General features: G+C 36.2%; 1 protein-coding gene across 1 annotated transcript; it reads left to right on the top strand.

Annotated features, from left to right (window-relative positions):
• Window positions 1-12,773: 12,773 nt before the first annotated feature.
• Window positions 12,774-17,117, top strand: LOC113330060. The gene is made up of 5 exons (XM_026576925.1): window positions 12,774-12,923; window positions 13,010-13,635; window positions 13,784-15,160; window positions 16,885-16,963; window positions 17,016-17,117. Exons 1-5 carry the CDS (start codon window positions 12,774-12,776, stop codon window positions 17,115-17,117), a joined length of 2,334 nt encoding a protein of 777 aa, XP_026432710.1.
• The last annotated feature ends 2,975 nt before the right edge of the window (window positions 17,118-20,092 follow it).

Genomic DNA, 20,092 nt, shown 5'->3' with positions numbered 1-20,092 from the left:
TTTGTTGATTGTTCGGCACATATTTAGAATATCGTATAAGCCGAACCTATTCCTGAGAGTTCTAGAATAAAAAATGTTAATGGTTCGGCATATATTATGATTATCAAATGCGTCGAACCCCTATGCATCTCTATCTGTGAATAGGTTCGGCTTGAAATGTCATGAAATTTCATGCCGAACTGTTCATATACACTTACAGGAAGCTTTTCTGACGAACAGTTCGGCTAAAAACGCGACTCAATTTTGAGCCGAACCAACACCGTAAAGGTCATTAATCGATGAAAAACAGCAAATAGGAGATTGGATTTGTAAAACTTACTTTCTTATCCTCATTTCCGGAGTTGGAGATGCAGTTGGTTCAATTTCTGGTTCAATTGATGGTTGATTTTCAGTTTCTACACCTTCATCTTCAATTGGTTCTTCTTCTTCAATTGATTAGTTAGAAGACGATTTGGTTTGCCTAGTCCCTGCTTTTATTTGTACGAGTCATTATGTAGTTGAATTTAATCGACGATCAAATTTTTGCGAATCGATAATTAATCACGGTGATGATTTTTTTTTTTTGCGGGAGGGGAAGAGTTCGGCTAGAGTTGGAAGAAGAAGAGATGTATATGATAGGAAACTGATTTTGATTTTATTGATTTTGATTTTAGTTATTTTTTTGAGGATAAGGATATATTAGTAATTTAAATTGTTTGAGAGTATATAAGTAAATGCACTACCATTAGTTGCCCCTTATCAAGTCATCCTAGATGGAAAAATAATTTGGTATGCCTAGAAAGAAATGGGTATGCCTAAAAACAGCCCTTTAGTGAGTACTGAGTAGGCGTGTACCTCAACAAGGCCCAGCCTGAAACCCAACAGGAAATGCGAGGTTTAAAGGATTATTTGGTAAATTATTGTTTTCTGTTATCCAAAGCCCTGAAATATCGTTTGATGTTCCGGAAAGAGAGAAAAAGATAGAGTAAAAGTGGAGAGACTACCGCGGTGCTCAAACAAGAATTTTAGAAAAATAAATATCAAAATCAAATCAAATATGAACTTCAGAACCCAAAGATCAGATGAGAAATGGGTTCGGTTCTTTCATTCAATCTACTTGATATCATATATAATTCAACTCTGATCACTGATTTGATTTTTCAGTTGTTGATGATTTGATATTTTTGGATTCAATTTCCAGAAATCATTTTTCTTTTCTAGGGTTTAATCATTGAAAATGGTGATGTTCTTGAGAAGTCATGCCAGAAGAGAAGTAGATGAAGAAAGGAATTACTTCAAGAAACTCCCTCTTGAGATGAAATCGGAGGTTTTAACTCGCGTACCAACCGAATTGGTTGTCGACTGCAAAAGCGTATGCACTAATTGGAATGATATCATTTCTAATAATCCATCCTTCTCCAAGATGCACCTTGATCGTCATCATATGAATCCTCCTTATTCTTCTTGTAAGGGTTGGGTGCAATAATCAAAAACAAAGAAAAATCAATTAAGCAAAAGTTATTGATACTTAGCTCCTCTGTAATGGAAGTGATCGATTCAACGAAACGGACGAGCTCCCGAGATCTCCGCAACAGCAACAAGGCAAAACTTTGGAAAAACAAAGTAAGTCACGTGTTCAACATGCTGCCCTTAAGACATTAGCAACCGACAACACTCATCAAGAGTGATGCTATAGTCATCACAGGACGGATAGCTCCAGGATGAAATACCCTACTACACCTACTACTAGCTTATGTAGTAGATGCTCAACTTGAGCTTGGTAACTCCGGATAACAAAACCTTAAGGAAAATCACCAATGTTTAATAAAACAATATAAAATTATTTTCCCTTGGGGTCTCTCTAAAATATAGAGAAACCCTTTTTCCTATTAATTTTTACAAAAGTAAAGAATTTGTTTATATAATGGAATAATACAACTTATGAAAAAAAACTCCCCAATATGCGACTAAAAAGTTTATATAGTTTCTTAATATAACTATAAAGTGGAAACTCGACGATGTGGGACTAATAAGTTTTATTCACAAAAAAAAAACAATAAATTATTAGTTTTATTAAAAATTTTAAAAATCACTTTTTATTAGTCGTTTTAAATTGATGTTTTAGTATAAAGTTATGATTAATTAAACTAAATATGGTGTCTATATATATATATATATTTGCATTTAGGTCATACATCTGATGTTTATTTATTTATTTTGTATTGATTTTTATAACTTAGACCCCATTAGAAGTTAGATTTCAATTATATCATACATATTTGCCCTACAAGATATGCAAATTTCAAAATGTCTAAACCTAAATCATTTAAAACTGAAATCAAGTGGGATCTATCGACCCTAGTTGTCTTTATATCCCTCCGTCCCTGAATGTAAATATTGATCCGCACAAAAAAAAAAAATCAACACAGTGCATTTTATCAGTTTTTTGATGTACATATACTTGTTTACTAGCTAGAGAGTGAGCTAGGTACTTATATTTGGAAGCCTGAGGTATAATGAAAATGAAAGAGAGGAACAAAATTAAGGATACTATAAATTAAGTATGCATGATCACTAATTTTTTCTTTTTTGTCTGTATTTATTGCACACAATATTAATATTAATTAATTTTTTATAATTATGTTTTGTAATCCCCCAACCCATCTGCATCCATCCAGGTCATCCGCTCACATGGGATATCAAACCCATCAGATAATGGACCGGATGTGAGTGTATTTCTAAATCCGTCGTTTTAAGAGATTAGATATGGGTAGTACAAAGCACGCACCCACCCATTTATTGCTCATAGGGATGCAACGGACGAACGGATGCGGATTAGGGGACACCCGCGTCCAATCCGTCAAAATTACGGAATTGGAAAACTAAACCATGTCTAGCCCAATCACCCCTTGTTTTGACATCTGCGGATCAACGAATGATACGGGCCGATACAGATTAACCACCGATTCAGTTTTTTTTTTTCAAAAAAAAAGGTAATTACACTTTGTGTAATGCCTTCAAAAGCTTTCAGCTATACAAACAACGTCAGGATAGTGATCGTACCGTGTACACCATCAAGTGGTCGTAATAATATGAAATGAAAACTATGTATAAGTTGGATAGTCGAGTTGACATTTTAAATTGATTATCTTGAATCAGAGCATTTTACAGAAAACAAAAAACAAAAATTAACTGAAACTGTGTAGGTAGGCTCCAACAACCATCTAATATGAAGGTATCAAAATCAATATTTCCCCACATGGCGCTGTTTGCTGAACCTTCAGGTGATCGAAGGTAGCTAGAACTGCATATGACAGTCAATTAGAGTAACACAACTTTACTTACTACTCACTAAACTGCTCGCTCTACGTCTCAACCAACGGTAGGTAAAATGGAGTACCCAATGTTTTTATTCATTCATGTCCAAAGGTAAATGGAAACCTGAATTATCCAGCCTGGTGTGTATGCAAACCTTTGTGCAGACTATTTTATAACCCTAAGTTTATTGAGGATCACCTACACCATCATACAAATAACGTCAAATAAAACAGCCCTAGGCTCATGTTTATGTCTCCCGTGGCGTCCATGAATCCTATTTGTTGTTCAATAGATTGCGCTTCAATATTATCAGCATCATCGTCGTCATCGTTGTCAAGTACTATTACATGTGATGGAGCTATTCCAATGAATAATAACTTTTTCTAACGTCACTGGGATCGGAAATATTGTATTGAAGTTGCGGGCTCTTGTAATGGTTTGATTTGCATACGCGTATCGAATTCTGAATTTTGTATTTGGAAGATATTTTAGTTAAAATTGGTGAAAATAAGATATTTTCGTGCTTCAATTTCATGCCTGGAGAAGCGACCGAGACAGTTAGGTATGGGTTTGGTTACGATTCCCACTTTGAAGATTACAAATTAGTTAAAATTGTAACAAATGTGTTATATGGGATGGGTTAAGTGGTAAAATGTCCCAAAATCGATCCCTACATTGTGAAAAGGCACCGTATTTTGGAAAAAGATTGAAATGCCCCATTTCCTTAGATTTTTGTTAGAGAGAGTTAAGTAGTCGAAATTACCCTTCAGGGTACATCGTTCATAATTTTGGGTTTAGTGTTTAAAATTCAGGGTTCAGGTTTCAAGGTTTAGGGTTCAGGATTTGGGGTTCAGGATTTAGGATTCAGGTGGTAGTGGTGGAGGTGGCGGTGGTGGTGGTGCGGCGGTGTTGGTGGTGGCAATGGTGGAGATAGTGGCAGTGGTGATAGTGGCGGTGGTGGTGGCGGTAGCGGTGGTAGTGGTGGTGGAGGTTGTTGAGGAGGAGCTGGTGGCGGTGGTGTTGGTGGTGGTTGTTCTAGTGGTAGGGGTGGTGGCGGTGGTGGTGGTAATGGTGGCGGCGGTGGTGGTGGTGGCAACGGTGGTGGTTGGTGGTTGTTCGTTTGGTAGTAGCGGATTGGGGCATTTTGATTAAAAAGGATAAAAATGAAAATTTAAAACCCATTAACCGGTCAAGATGCCGAATTTTGATCAAAATGCCCCAAAACTAACGAAATACATGGGGTTTTTCAATCTTTTTTCAAAAGTCCGGGGCATTTCACAAAATTGGAGTCGATTTTAGGGCATTTTACCACTTAACTTTTATGGGATCGATCTCCCTTTTAGTTTTGCTCAAATTGAGGTCTATACATTAGGAACAAACTCGTATAAAACTAAACAGCGCGTGAACCGATACCGTGTTCTTCCTCCAGGTGACTATTATGTTTGGCTCTTGAATGGAGTTTTTCATTGGCCAGGCTTTATCCGGGAAACAAATTTCAGAGTTATAGTCTCTTTTAATATCAGCGGCGATAGATTTGTGGATTTCCTATATCCGGAAGAAATCATTAAATATCTGCGTGCAAACAATTCATATGATCATATGGGGTTATTGAGAGGCCGTCTCTGTTTGGTTTTTAAAAATAACTATCAAACGTCGTCCAAACGCAAGTGTTGAACCATGTAGACCTCTACAACTCGATAAAGCTATCCCATACAACAACAACCTAACAAAACTAACGCATGCCTGTACGTAATGTACATGTGCGAACAAATTTGGAGCTGGTTTCTTATGTACGAACAAATTTAATGCCACAGTGTTAAAAGGAAAAGAGCAAAAATTCTACATTTGGAAATGGATTTGTTTAATAGAAAAATATATTACAAAGCAATATTTTCAAGTTTCAAGTTTCAAGCATAGTTTAGGAGAGTTGGATCCAATCAAAGATACCATGAATTTGATTAGCCTTATCCTTTTGACCCAGATATAATCATCTTTGTTTGCTTATGGATCTCAATTGTTTGTGAGTAGGAGAAGATTGTGAACTATTACTTGTAATCAGTTTAAACCTAAAACTAAAACTCATATGCTTAAGCTACCGTTCGATGAGAAAGCTAAAACTCATTCAATAAATTTGAACAGTAATAAACCCAAATCTTCTTCATCCATGTTTAATCCCAAACTCAGTATCTTCTTAACTCTACAGGTTCCTTCATCTAGGTTTTCATTCGAAAAGAACTACACATGTGCAACAGAAATAATGGCACCATTAGAAAACCAAGTGTGAAACAAATCTTAAAAATGTTTTCATTGGCGATCAAGGAACGGGATGACGAAAACCGAAAAACAAAAAGAAACACCAATGCAATGCAATTAGTCCAACAATCCCATTCATATTTCTCTTGAAGTATATAAGTAGGAAACTCGGTAAGAACGATGAATCCAACCAACTACAGGTAAGATTCCATCGTCATATTCTACGAAAACCTAAACAAAGCCTAAATTCGTTAACTTCGAGAAAGAGTGGCTCGGAGATCGAATCCTAGACTACTATATAGGTCAGAAACTCAGTAAGAACGATGAATCCTACCAGCTACAGGTAAGATTCCATTTTCATACTCTCTGAAACCCTAAACAAACCCTAAATTCGTCAACTTCGAGAAAGAAAGTGGCTCCGAGATCGAAACCCGGACTACTATATAATTAGGAAACTCGGTAAGAACGATGAATCCAACCAGCTACAGGTAAGATTCCATCGTCATATTCTACGAAACCCTAAACAAACCCTAAATTCGTTAACTTCGACAAAGAAAGTGGCTCCGAGATCGAATCCTGGACTACTATATAGGTCAGAAACTCAGTAAGAACGATGGATCCTACCAACTACAGTTAAGATTCCATCTCCATACTCTCTCAAACCCTAAACAAACCCTAAATCCGTCAACTTCGAGAAAGAAAGTGGCTCCGAGATCGAAACCCGGACTACTATATAAGTTGGAAACTCGGTAAGAACGATGAATCCTACCAGCTACAGGTAAGATTCCATCTTCATACTCTCTGAAACCCTAAACAAACCCTATATTCGTCAACTTCGAGAAAGAAAGTGGCTCCGAGATCGAAACCCGGACTACTATATAAGTAGGAAACTCGGTAAGAAAGATGAATCCAACCAGCTACAGGTAAGATTCCATCGTCATATTCTCCGAAACACTAAATGCAGTTTTTGAAATATCTTGTCCAATTTTGATAATATCCTGATCGTAAATCCAATTTTGTAAAAACAGTTGCGGCAAATAATTCATCAATCAACTCATCGACCATTGGAATAGGGAAACGATCTTTAATGGTGACTTTTTTTAAGGCTCTATAGTCCACACACATACGCCAAGATCCGTCTTTTTTACAAACCATAAGGATGGGAGAAGAGTAAGGACTTGAGATGGGCCATATAAATCCAGCTTGTTCAAGTTCAGAAATCATATTCTCAATCTCATCTTTTTGGAAATGAGGATATATATAAGGTCGTACATTGACATGAGCAGAATCAGGTAGTAAAGGGAATTTATGATCATGAATTCTTTCTGGTAGAAGAGATGTAGGAGTTTTGAAAATGTCAGCAAACCGTGAAACCAGTTGTGCAATTTTAGGCTCTAGAGTTGTGTCAGGTGCTAGGGTTTTATCCGCATTTAATGAAGTATTCAATGCAGATAATTGAAGAAAAAATGCATGATTTTCCGTGCATAATAATCACTTCATTGAATCTGCCTCCAAAAGCATGACCGATGAGACGTTGTTTCCATTTAATTAAATAGCGGCGCCATCAATAGAGAACTGCATTGTCAATTTCGAGAAATCCCACTTAATTTGTCCTAAAGTACGCCGCCATTGGACTCCTAACACTGCATCACATCCACCAATATCAAGTAGATGAAAATCTACCGTGAAGTTGTGTTGTTGCAGACAAAAAGGGACATTAAGACAAACTACACGAGTATCTAACTTACCATCATCACCAACAGTCACACTAAGTGGAAAGTTCTTGGATTCAATCGAATAACCACACTGATTTGCCAAGGATGGATGGAAAAAAATTATGTGTAGAACCTGAATCAATTAACACACTAATAGGCTATGCTTTGATGAAGCCATTTACCCTCATTGTTATGGGAAAAGAAGATCCAGTAAGTGAATTAAAGGAAATTTTAAGCGATGATTCAGATACCTCAGCATGATCAAAGGTAATAGTTTCTCCCAATTTCTCAACAGTAGCATCAACTTGCACTTCATCTACATCCAATAATGTTAATCTAGGATTCACACAAACATGATTAGGTGTGAATAATTGATCACAGTTAAAACAAAGACCTTGAGCTCGTCTTTATCTTTGTTTAGCTGGGGACAATCTTCTAGCTCCTGGGGGGTAATGTAGACTTATTATAAGGAGAAATGTAGTTAATATCGGATACCGGTTTGTCTCGGCTGAGGACCAGTACACTGGTACAACATAGTATCGGGGAGATCTCGGTTTCAAATATCGGTGCAATATCGGTTCTAAATTTATATCTATAATTTATATCTATAATTTATATTTTTTCACACAAAATTAAACAACATTAAAATGCATCAATTTTAGAAAAACAAACAAGTTCATTCAAAACATAAGAGACGTCATATGAAGTTCAATTTGGAAAAAGGGGAGAATTCACAACTTTAAAGTTCACAATCTGGAAACATAATTAAACAGCGACATTACAATTTTAATCAAAATCATTTGATTCATCATAGATATCATAATCTTCCGTAGCTCTATCATCTCCACCAAGTAGTCCATAATTAGAGTCCAACATCAAGTCATCAGTATCATATCCACTATTTTCAGAGTCAGTTGGACAAGTAGATTTGCGTCGAGAGCTACAAGCACCTTTACCAACAACTGGCATACCTTTTTCACAAACAATATCTTGCAAATCATCCAAAATAACATTATCTCCTTGTACAACCAAGTCATCCAAATTCTCTAAACCCAACCATTCATCATTATCATCACGCTCATCTTGAAAAATGGGATCATGAGCTTTCGGATCATCATTATATTGACTGATTTCTTTGTATCAACATTCCAATTTCTTGTTGTATTGGATAAAGACGCTATCATTCAATTTCTGTTGCTTTATGCGATTTCGCTTCTTTGAGTGCAACTGAAAGACGAAAGAATAATAAGTAAATGCAATGAAACACAAAAGATAAATAAGTTAACTAATTGTTTCATTCATTGTTTCTTATTGTGATAAGATTACAGAGGAAACATCACTGTAGTCTCTCAATTCAGTTGTAGATTTCTCAATTTCTTCTTCATTGGGAATTAATAAGCCTTTGCATTGCTGTATGAAGTCCCCTTTTGATTTCTATGTACTTAAGATCATTATCCATTAAATGAGCAGGGACTTTGTAGAATATGGAAGGATTTAAATAATATGCAGCACAATGTAGAGCATGATTGAAGTTATTCTTCCATCTTTTATCAAAGATAGCCTTAATTACAGCCCAAGTATTATCATCTTGACTGAAAATCTCCTTGAGTTTCTCCCTTGCTATCCTCATTGCTTCATAAAAACAAGGCATTGTAGGTTGCGCTCGATATCCACTAACCTTACAACCTTAACCAAAGGCTTTAGCACTCTACAATAAGAATCAACATCTTCCCAAAGTGTACCACTTGTGACAATTTTAAGTACATTAATTCCCATAGTTTCTTTTGCAAACCTCATTTTCAACCACTTATCATTCACAAACATTATTTGCAAATGGGTTTTATACTTTCCAAGACTTTCTAGTGTGTAGTATTGTGTTGCAAATGGGTTTTATACTTTTCAAGAGTGGCCTGTTGTCTGTCTTCATATATAAATCAATTGGACCTACTATTACTTTGGATTATCCTCTTTCTCTTTGTCTGATTCTGATAAGCTAGTTGACTAGCACCCACACCAGCACTAGCACCACGACTGCCCATATTGCAATCAATTTCAACTTCTTGTTCTTCAACATCGGTATCAACATCAGAGCCTTCATCTGAGTTGTTTGCACGCCGATACGCTAAATCAATGTTATCCCTATGAGCTTTTTTGGTCCTCTTTACAGAATACACCAGACTAACTTTGTTCATATTGTCAATGGACACATTTTGACATGAAGAAACATTCTCTTTAATATGTAAAAGATGCTCCTTAAGCCTAGTAATTCCACCACCACGAATTAATTTCTTACATAACAAACAAGTAATTATATTTTCATTTGCTAGGTATTGGTGTTCACCCCATTCCCATGCTGGATGTTTAGTTTGAGTAGCCGAAGAAGAGGGAAATGAACCACAGGTAGGGTTTGTGGTATTTGAATTTGATGCATTGGAAGAATCCATAATCACAACCTACAACAGAAATAAAACAAATTAAACCCCAGGAACAGACTGATAATGTATGCAACTATACATACTAATATTATCATCAACAACACAATAGATTAAACCTCAACATTTCCATCAACATTTGCATATTAACAAATACTGGTACGAATTGAACATTGATAACATATAATCGATTAATGATCAAAACCAAATTACATTCCAATATTTTTCTTAAAAACCATAAAATACACCAAAGTATGAACAAAGATTGACATAATCCATTTGAAATAGTTGACATAATCGATTAATGATCAAAATCAACCTCTTGTTAAGATAGAATCAATTGAATCTCGCCATTAAGATGAAGAAGAAGAACCTGCAAAGAAACTTTTGGTTGCAAAGAAGATTTTGGCTGCGTATCGATGGGATTTAGGGATTAAATCTCTTCCCTTCTCATAGAATTCCGAAAATACCCTCATAAATTACAGTAAATGGAAAATATCGCCGATAATACCGAATATCGCCGACAAATAGATGTACCGTTTTTCCCGTACCGGACGGTATTATCGGTAAAAAATCGTATCGCGATATTGGGATTTCCGTATCGCTCAACATCCGATACCGGTAATATCGCAGATATATCAGCCGGTACGGGCGAAATTGACTCTATTTGTAAGGAGTAGGTTGTACTGTGGCAGCCGGTCTGGATGGAGGATGGCGATAAGGTTGTCGTGGTACAGTCTTATTAACAGCAGCATAAGATTCTTCTTGATGAATTGCTTTAGTAAAAGCTTCAGTTAATGTTTGTGGTGTCAACAATTTAACCGTAGTACCAATATGAGGTTTCAAAGATCGAATAAAACAACTGATCAAAAAATCTTCAGGAAAATCAACAAAGTTCAATAGATGCTCAAACTCTGGGATATGTTCACGTACAATATCTTTCTGCTCAATTGTGCTAATAGCTAGCCGAGCATCCAAAAAAATTTCTGGAGCAAATCTTCCATGAACCAAATTACAAAATTGTTCCCATGTAGTAACTTCAGTTTTGGTTTTTTTCCATCGAAACCATTGATTTTCCTCACCCTTAAGATGTGCAGAGGCTACAATAATTATAAGATCATCAGAAGCATTGTAAACACTAAAAAACTGATCCGCATTAAAGATCCAACCGTCAGGATCTTCTCTAGCAAAGTTGGGAATTTGATATTAGGGCGCAACTGTGGTGGTTGACCATTATTATGTGGAGGTGGTGGAGGAGGTTGTGCAGATCCAGGACGTTCTTGCATCTGAGGTAAAAACTCTCTAAACACGGTGCGTAAATAGGTTTCCATGTTTGTTACGATAGTGGTATTGGGTGTTGTAGTAAGCAGTGTGACGAGAGCAGTACGTTCTTGTTCATGTGGCAACAATTTCTCTTCCATCTTCTTGTTCCGAGTCTCTTCGTCAAGAGTATAGATCTTTGTAATAGTGTCGGCAAGATTGTCGATCTTTTCAGCTACACCTTCAAAATTGTCATGCAAACTTTTTAAATTTTCAGTGTAAGACATTGCGAAAGAAAAAAAAGTTTGGTCGATTTTTTTGGATATTGATCTTAACCTGCTCTGATCCAGGTGTTAGGGTTCTAGAACTTTATCACTAGAGAAAAGCTTAGCACAACAAGAAAGAGCCGGATAAACCCTTTGAATTGGGGGTTAGCCACCAGCTCTGAGAAACAAAACTAAATAAACTGAGTTGTTATATTGATTTATAATTAATACAACTCAGAGTTACGTATTTATACTCTTCCAATACTTGGAGATTACTTAAGAGTACTGAATTTAAGAGTTTTATCTAAACAAGGAAACTAACTAAAAATAAGTAAACTAAATAAAGCAAACTTAAGCAAACTAAATGAGGAATTCAAAACAGACGGTGTTGGTGTCGTAACAGCAGAATACTTTACAACCCTAACTTTATTAAGGATCGCCTCCTTATCCATAACTCAAAAAACTCTAGTCTCATGCTTATATTTCCTGTGTCGTGGAATAATCATCATCCTATTTGTCGTTCATTAGATTCTACTTCTATATAATCAGCATCTTCATCAGCACCGGTGTCAACTGTTACATGTGATGGAGCTGTTTCAATCAATCATAACTTTTTCGAACTTCACAGGGATCCGAAACTCTACAAGTGTATTCAAGTAGTGGGCTCTTGTAATGGTATGATTTGCATACGCATATCAGATTCTGAATTTGGCATTTGGAATCCTTTAACTAGTGAATGTAAGATATTAACATGTTTCCGTGTCATCTGGCTAATGTTGTTTTTTTACTGCATATAATGAACCGTGTCAAAATTCATATGGTAATATATGATGTTAAGCCACATTTGCGGTATTGGTATGATTCAGGCTTTGAAGTTTTCGATTATTTTGGTTTTCACTACCCTTTGTATGGTAGGGGAATTTACTTTTATTAGCTAGTATGTCAGTACTCGTAACATGCCAGTTCTATTCAAGAATTTGGTGTACTGAGAAAAGAATCTTAATGTCATAATTGTAACGTTTGTTGATTTCTCCAATTCAATGTTTGCAATAGGATAGAACATCCAGGATCATATTGATCCATATTTCTTGACATGGAGACATTCTCATTTTCGCTATTTAATTGCAGGCTCAAGAAAAAGTTATGCGCCTACCATTAACGAATGGATGAGGAGAAAAACATAAGCTTTTTCTCAAGTGGAAACATATTCAAGCGAAGGTATCTCACTCCTTTGTTCGTATAAATATCATGTTCCATTTTACAACCCTGAACACCTTCGTAGTTTGTACTTTGTTTTCCTAATCTATTTCTCAAAATTAGGACTAGCATTTCTTTTGGTTCCCAACTCCATAAGTTGCATGGGGACTTCATAAAATAGTTACTTTACGTATATTTTTATTTTAGATATCTTCACAAGTTTTATTCCCTGGATTTCGACAATATGTACACTATTAATCATGTGCAAGGCTCTCCAATCTTTAGAGTCCAACCAAGTGTCGACGCTGGCGGATTCCAGTTAAAAGCTTTCATTTTTCCGTCGTAACAGAAAAATGAAATTGGAGGTTATAACTCGCTTACCAACCGAATTGGTTGTCGAATGCAAAAGCGTATGCACTAATTGGAATGATATCATTTCTAATAATCCATCCTTCTTAAAGATGCACTTTGATTGTCATCATCTCAATCATCTTATTCTTCTTGTAAGTTGGGTTTTCTTTCTTTTAATGATAATAATTCTTTTTATCATTTTGAATATAAAGATGTGAATCATGATCACGATGGTTAGGATCTTTTTAGAGAAGAGGAGATTATTAGGCCGGTTCTGGAGGGTATTGATTTTGAGAGCATCAGTTCTATTGAATCTAATATTCTGGATGCTGACTTTTCTGAAGCTGAAGTGTTACAGGAAATTCAGGAGCTAGGGCATGACAAGGCACCAGGTCCAGACGGCTTCCCTATTATGTTTTTTCATAAATGTTGGAGTTTCATTAAATCTGACATCATGGGAACAATGCAGGAATTCTGTGATACAGGTTGTATAGACACCAAACACAACTCCACTTTTATTACTTTGGTTCCTAAAAAAGGTCACATAGAAACTATTAAAGATTGCAGACCTATTTGTCTTCTTACTGGTGTTTACAAAATCCTATCCAAGGTACTTGCTACTAGGATGACATTAGTTTTGCCAAAACTTATTTCCCATGTTCAATGTGCATATATAGAGGGAAGACAAATTACGGATGGTACTCTGATTGCTAATGAGTTGGTTGACTCAAGATCAAAAGCTGAGAAACCTGGAGTCATTTGTAAAATCGATCTGGAGAAGGCCTTTGATAGAATCAATTGGAGTTATTTGGAGTTTATGTTGAGAAAAATGGGGTTTAGTAGTAAATGGATTAACTGGACAAGGTTTTGTTATTCTACATCAACATTTTCTGTCCTAATTAATGGTTCTCCTTTTGGTTTTCAAAAGTTCAAGAGGTGTTAGACAAGAATGTCCCATGTCACCTCTTTTATTTAACATTGCTATGGAAGGTTTTTCTTGATATATTGACAGAGCTGCTAACACTGGTTTATTCAATGGTTTTTCTATGGTGGAAAATGGCTCTGTGGTGAATCATTTGCACTATGCGGATGATATTATCTTCTTCGTCGACAACAGTAAAGAGGAACTCACAAATTTGTTCTCAATTCTTCATTGTTTTGAGTATATTGCAGGTTTGAAAGTTAATAAATCTAAAACTCGACTGATTGCTATTGGAGATGTCCCTCTAATGAATGTTTGGGCTGCAGAGTTCGGATGTGCAGTTGATACTTTGCCTTTCATATACTTAGGCATGCCTCTGGGAGCAAACTCTAAGTCCAAAGAAATTTGGGTACCTATTCTGGAGAAGTTTGATGCAAGACTTTCTACATGGAAACATATCTCTCTTTCCAAAGGAGGCAGGTTAGCTCTTTTAAAATGTATTTTAACTTCTCTTCCAATGTACTACTTTTCCCTGTTCAAGGCTTCAATCTCAGTGATCAAAATTTTAGAAAAGAAAATGAGGAATTTTCTATGGGGAAATAAAAGGTGTTCTCATTTGATAAAATGGGAAATGGTTTTTGCTGATAAAGAAAGAGGAGGGTTAGGAGTTCTTAATTTGAAGTTCATGAATATAGCTCTTCTTGCAAAGTGGAGTTGGAGGTTTGGAATAGAGAAAAATAGCTTATGGTATAAACTTATAGTGGAGAAATATGGCTGCAACTACTCACATTGGGTTCCAGGTCCAGTTTTTTCTTCTCATGGAGTTTCCTGCTGGAAAACGATCTCTGATCTAGTTAATAATAACTCCTCTTTGTGCATTCATTCCGGTACTAGGGTTTCTTTCTGGTATGACAAGTGGATAGGTACTTCTTCCCTGGCGATTCATTTTAACCTTCTCTGCAAGTTAGATAGACATCAATTTGGCAGTCTGGCTGATCACATTACTCCTGATGGTGCATGGAGATTTTACTTCAAGAGAATACTAAATAACTTGGAAGCGACTCAGTTAGCAGGGTTACTCAACGTTATTGGTAGTAATCCTCCTGTTACAGACACTCTTCCTGATACTAGGCGATGGAAACTTCACAACTCGGGAGGTTTTTCAGTTAAAACTTTATATCATACTTTTATTTCTGCTGCTGGCGTTGATAACTTTCCACATCATTTCGTACAGAAGGATGGAGTTCCACCAAAAGTTTCTTTCTTATTATGGTGTGTTGTTCATGGTAAATTAAATTCTTTAGACATGTTAAATCGCAAAGGGATGGAAGTTTATAGCTCTTGCATTCTATGTGGTAATAGCAATGAGTCGCAGGATCATCTTTTATTGCATTGTAAAGTGGCATATAAAACTTGGATGGCTGTTATGCCTAAGAAGCATTGGGCTTGGGTGTTTCCAGAGACTATGTATTCGCTGTCTCACACATGTCTCATAGTTCTCTGTCAAGCAACGGTAAAGTAGTCTGGGATCTTATTCCCTCTGCAATAGTTTGGATCTTGTGGAGAGAAAGAAATTGTCGCATCTTTGAGGACAAGTATGGTTTAAAGACAGATTCTGAAATTGCAGTAGATGTCAAGGCTCTTGTGCTGTCCTGGGCTAGTGCTTCTTGTAACAGGGTTCATTTGAATTTTTCAAATTCTGTATACAACTGGGAGAAAGTGTTCTACTGAGTCACTCGTCTTTCTGTTTTGTTTCCTTTCCTTGTTTTGTCTACCTTTGGTAGACTCTTGTATATTCTCCTCTTTTTAATAAATCTTTCTCTTCTCATCAAAAAAAAGATGGTTAGGATTCATCAACACGCATTCAAAGAATTAAAAGAGTTCAGTTTACCTCTCCGTTTAGGGATTGTTCAGTGCTTTGTGAACTATGCATTTTGTTAGTGACTCGATCTTATCTGAATTGGAGAGTATAGTGACTTATTATTTTCATTGTATACGGGAGTTGAATAAGTAAATACGGGCACAATTGCGGAAACTAAGAGCTTTCCAGTAATAGAAGGAATATGTAATTTTTCATGTTACCTCTTAATTCAGTTGAATATATAGTTGAATAAGTAAATACGGGCATAATTCAGTTGTGCAACTTCTATTCAGTTAGATCCCAAGCTGCATCATTAACCACAACTTGCTCAGTTACATTTCTTATTCATGACCTAAAGTTCAACGCTGCATACTGTTTACACTTGTTGTTATATCGTCAATCACTAGGTTCACAACCAACCTAGTTATCAAGGTACCTTGCAGACTGGTAGTGTAATTTTATTTTGGATCTAGGTGGCTATCGATGACAAGAACTAAAAACATTTTAGACCATTTTGGTTCTGGGAATTTAATGCCGCATACTCCGTGTCCTAGATCCAACTTTGTCCTTCTCACAAAGTCCATGACCTTTTGAGAATACTGCTAGTTATTTGTTTCAAGTCTTTAATTGCTGTAACTGGTCCATGTGTCTTATATGTATGGAATTCATAACTGCTTACGAAACCCACATTTTCTTATTGCATATGGCTGACTGCAAGTTACTGAATGAAATTACTTCAAAATTCAGTGGTAGCCATGAGACCAACAAATAGAATATGCTATCAGAAATGGAATATGCTTTAGTGGCTTATTTTCATTTAAAGGTTGCATCATTTGTAGCAACTTGTTTTATCCTGCTCTTACAGACTTACAGTACTGATCATTGACTAGGGATATAATTAGTTGATGCAGTTTATAGCTGATGGTGTATGTTAATCGAACTCTTGATGGGGTAGCTGATACTTTAGCTAACTTAGCTTGGAAATTTCATAGAAATATGGTTTTGGATATCCATCCCCCTGCTTCTGGTATCCGCACGTTGGTTCCTTTCTGTAACATATAGTCTGTAAGTAAAATCGTTTAAAAGTTGTTATCTGTTGCATTCCTTTTTTTTTATCGCAGCATATCTTGATAGGAATTTATCTTTTAATATAGGGATAGAGCTGATAATAGTCACCTGAGATTCCAGAAGTCAGTCTTATTTTCATTGAGATTGTTGGTTCCAGAACTTTGCAGACAGTTTATTAGCTGTTATTTTCCTGCGTGATTATTGTTATTTTTATTTTTTGCTTCAGTAATGTCTGATAGGCTATTTATGCAAATTTGTGTAGGCGACTATTGAAGCTTGAAATGCAGAACCGACCTCTGAAAGCTGCACCTAATAAGGTCAAGGAAGACGCGCTCTCAAACGTAACAAGTAGAGGTGATTTCATCAGTGTTTTTTTAACTTGTGCCTTTTCAGGAGGTTTTAAGTGGGCTAAAATTTGTCGAAGAAAGTCTTAAATTTGATCATCTCATTCACAAAGACGTTATTAGATTATTTACAACAGGTGAATTCATATAGTTTTGGGAATTCTCTGTTTCGTGATAAATTTAAATTTAACTTCACTTTTTGGTAGTCATTAAACCCAATGTTATTCTGGCAATGCAAAGTATTCCTCACTTTTTTTTCATCGTCAGACTTGAACTCTAGATATACTGATTTGAGGGATAAATCTATCCAACTTTGTGGTTGTTGCCACTTTGGTCTTAAAGCATCTTATTTTTACGGGACTTGTTATCAGAAAACACCATTCTTTATAAACATGTATTGGTTAATAAGAAAGATTACCATCCAGAATGTCTGGGGACTCTGCGATACTGAGATCTAGTTTTTCTCTATCTTGGGAGTGGAAAAACCTCGTGTTTGCATGACCTGGCAACATTGCAGTCTATCCATCCAGTGGAGCCAAAAAGACTTCCAATGACCTGGCAACATTGCAGTCTATCCATCCAGTGGAGCCAAAAAGACCTTTCTTTTCTTAAAGGACTGTGGGTTGATTTTATTCAAAGAGACGAGAAGCGAGGAGATCCATCTGATGCAGGAGAGTTGATTAATTTGATGGACAAGTAGCAGGTATTGTCCCTCTCCTCTCCCATTCAATTTTCTTTTCTTTTTTTAGTTTTGTGATACTCCCTTCGTCCCACCATTAAGTGATCTATTTGGTTTTTAATTTTGTCCCATCATTAGGTGACCTATATCACTAAACAAGGAGATATTTCTAAAATTACCCTTTTAATTGATTATAAGAAATATAAGAAATATCCATAATTTGATAGGAATGTTTATATTAGCTACGTAGATGTTTTAAAATGTTTTTCAATGGTATAAAGTTTGCGAACATCCGTGGTGTTGTTTGAGAGATAAATCATTTCAAAATTTCATTAATTATTATCCATAAGGGTATAATTGTAAAAAATGCTTAAAAATCTCGTTTTCATTCCTTGCCTTAACATTTGTGCAAACTTCAACTAGCTCACTTAATAGTGGGACGGAGGAAGTAGAAAATAAGGAAATTGGTGAGATGCTATGGGTTATTCTTGATTGCTAAAGGGGTTACTGGGATTAGCAGAGTACCATTTGAGTGATCCGGCGGCCAGGATATGATGTGGTAGTGATAGGAATTGTGTTCTGCCTGCAGGTACGTGCAATTGGAGCCCTATCTGAAATCAGTTTCCTCTCCTATAGAATTATATGAAAACTTTATTCAAAGGATACGAGCAGCGTGGACCTGATTGATTTGGTAGACTAGCTGGTAAAATTCTCTTCCGAGGTTTACTTGATCATTTTAGCATCACTATCTCAGGCGTCCGAGTTGATTTAGCTATCTATTTTTCTGTTGGATTTATTGTAGCATTGGACAGGATGTATACGGTGTGTTCTACCAAGAAAGTGTAAGTGATATTCTTCAAAACATTACATATATGTAAGTTTCGGTGAGCATTTGGTTTGAGAACACGGAAAAGTTGCAGGTTTGAATCGTCAATTTTTGTGTCAAACTATTGACGACCTTGTAGAGTCGTCAATTTATAAACCACTCGACAATAACGACTCTTTACTCTGAGTTGTTGCATAGTGTCCATGATTCGACCACTTGGAGAAACAAACAGATAAATCGAAGAGTATAAGAAGTTTACCTGCTTGTTTTGAGCTTCAGTATCTTCATTTCAAGGACTGATTCATTTATTTTGAGCAATAGAATCTTCATTTGTTATTTGAACACAATCCGTAGGAGAATGTAAGATAATCTTACCATCAATACAATCATGTTTGTTATTTCAATCTTCACCCACATCATTTCCTCCACTTGAATCAGTCATTTCTGAAAACCCTAAATTTTTCTCCAGAAACACAACAAAGAATTCCGAGTTAATTCCTAAATTTGTTTTTAACCTAACTACACTAATTAACTCTACTTAACAAATTATTAATACTAATCATTTAGGAGTAGTTTAGCCATTATTTTTTTTTTGAATAAGGGGTAACCAAACTTAGGTTTTGATAACCTTTTTTGTCTTGTAATGTGAGGCTCCTAATTAGTTTATGGGCCCCCAATTAAACGAGTCCAGAAAACCACCCATATGTCGTGCACGAGATAAACTCTCCGTCCAAATTATTGGACGAGGAAGAACAACTAAATCCTGACCACTGGATGATCAAAATGGTGTCCTCCTACATATTTTGGTATCAATAAGAAGATGGGGTATCATTAAAACATAGTGTTCGATCGATAAAATGGGCAGATGGGGTTGGGGTTTAAAAAGATGCTGAATTGTTGAAGATTTCTCATATTCTCACATGCCACTCTAAGTCTCCGGTTACTACTACAATTAAAATCTCTTGATGCAGGTAACACCAACGTCAATCAAAACAAAACTTCCTCCGAATTCAGATTATCTCTCCACATCTCCCAAATTATTTTGTATTTTTGGATTAGATGATGGCAATAAACTAGTTGAGATTTAATAATGGCAACTATATGGTCCAACAAAACGAAGCTTCCTCTAACAATAGACTAGTTGAGATTTAATAATGGCAACTATATGGTCTAGGACAAGTGAACTATGCCCACGTAATTCTTGTTGGACGACTAATTGCATTATTGACTAATTGCTGATATGTGCTCCTGGAATTGCACCATTTTTCGAACCCTATTGGAAGAGAAAAACCCCTAATTTGAGAGATTTGGCGGGTAGAAGAAGAAGATGATGATGCGGGAAAATGTAAAACCCTGATTTGATTTAGTAGAGAAGGCTTGTGCAACATACGAAGCGGTTCTTGGCCCTTGCAATTTAGGAGGCGGGTCATGGCCCATGCAATTTACGTGGAGATTTTTGGCCCGTAAGGAGTTTCGTGGCCCACCGATTTGATTAGGAGGACTGTGGTGACCAGTGAGGAAGGTGGCGGTGTTGTGGACTTTGACTTGGTCAAGTCAATAGATTGATAGTATAATAATTGAAGTAGAGTTTTTATGGCCAATACCAAATCATTTCTATTTC

Source organism: Papaver somniferum, unplaced genomic scaffold, assembly GCF_003573695.1.
Source record: "Papaver somniferum cultivar HN1 unplaced genomic scaffold, ASM357369v1 unplaced-scaffold_117, whole genome shotgun sequence".
Lineage (NCBI taxonomy): Eukaryota > Viridiplantae > Streptophyta > Magnoliopsida > Ranunculales > Papaveraceae > Papaver > Papaver somniferum.
Note: the sequence above shows the minus strand (reverse complement) of the source record. Positions and strands in the feature narration are given on the sequence as shown.

Bases quoted from the DNA above. Each gene is read 5' to 3' on its own strand.
- LOC113330060 (XM_026576925.1), top strand. From the start codon at position 12,774: ATGAAATTGGAGGTTATAACTCGCTTACCAACCGAATTGGTTGTCGAA. The intron at 15,161-16,884 runs GTATTCGCTGTC...AAATTTGTGTAG, and splicing joins TGGGTGTTTCCAGAGACTAT to GCGACTATTGAAGCTTGAAA. The intron at 16,964-17,015 runs GTAACAAGTAGA...GTGCCTTTTCAG, and splicing joins AGGAAGACGCGCTCTCAAAC to GAGGTTTTAAGTGGGCTAAA.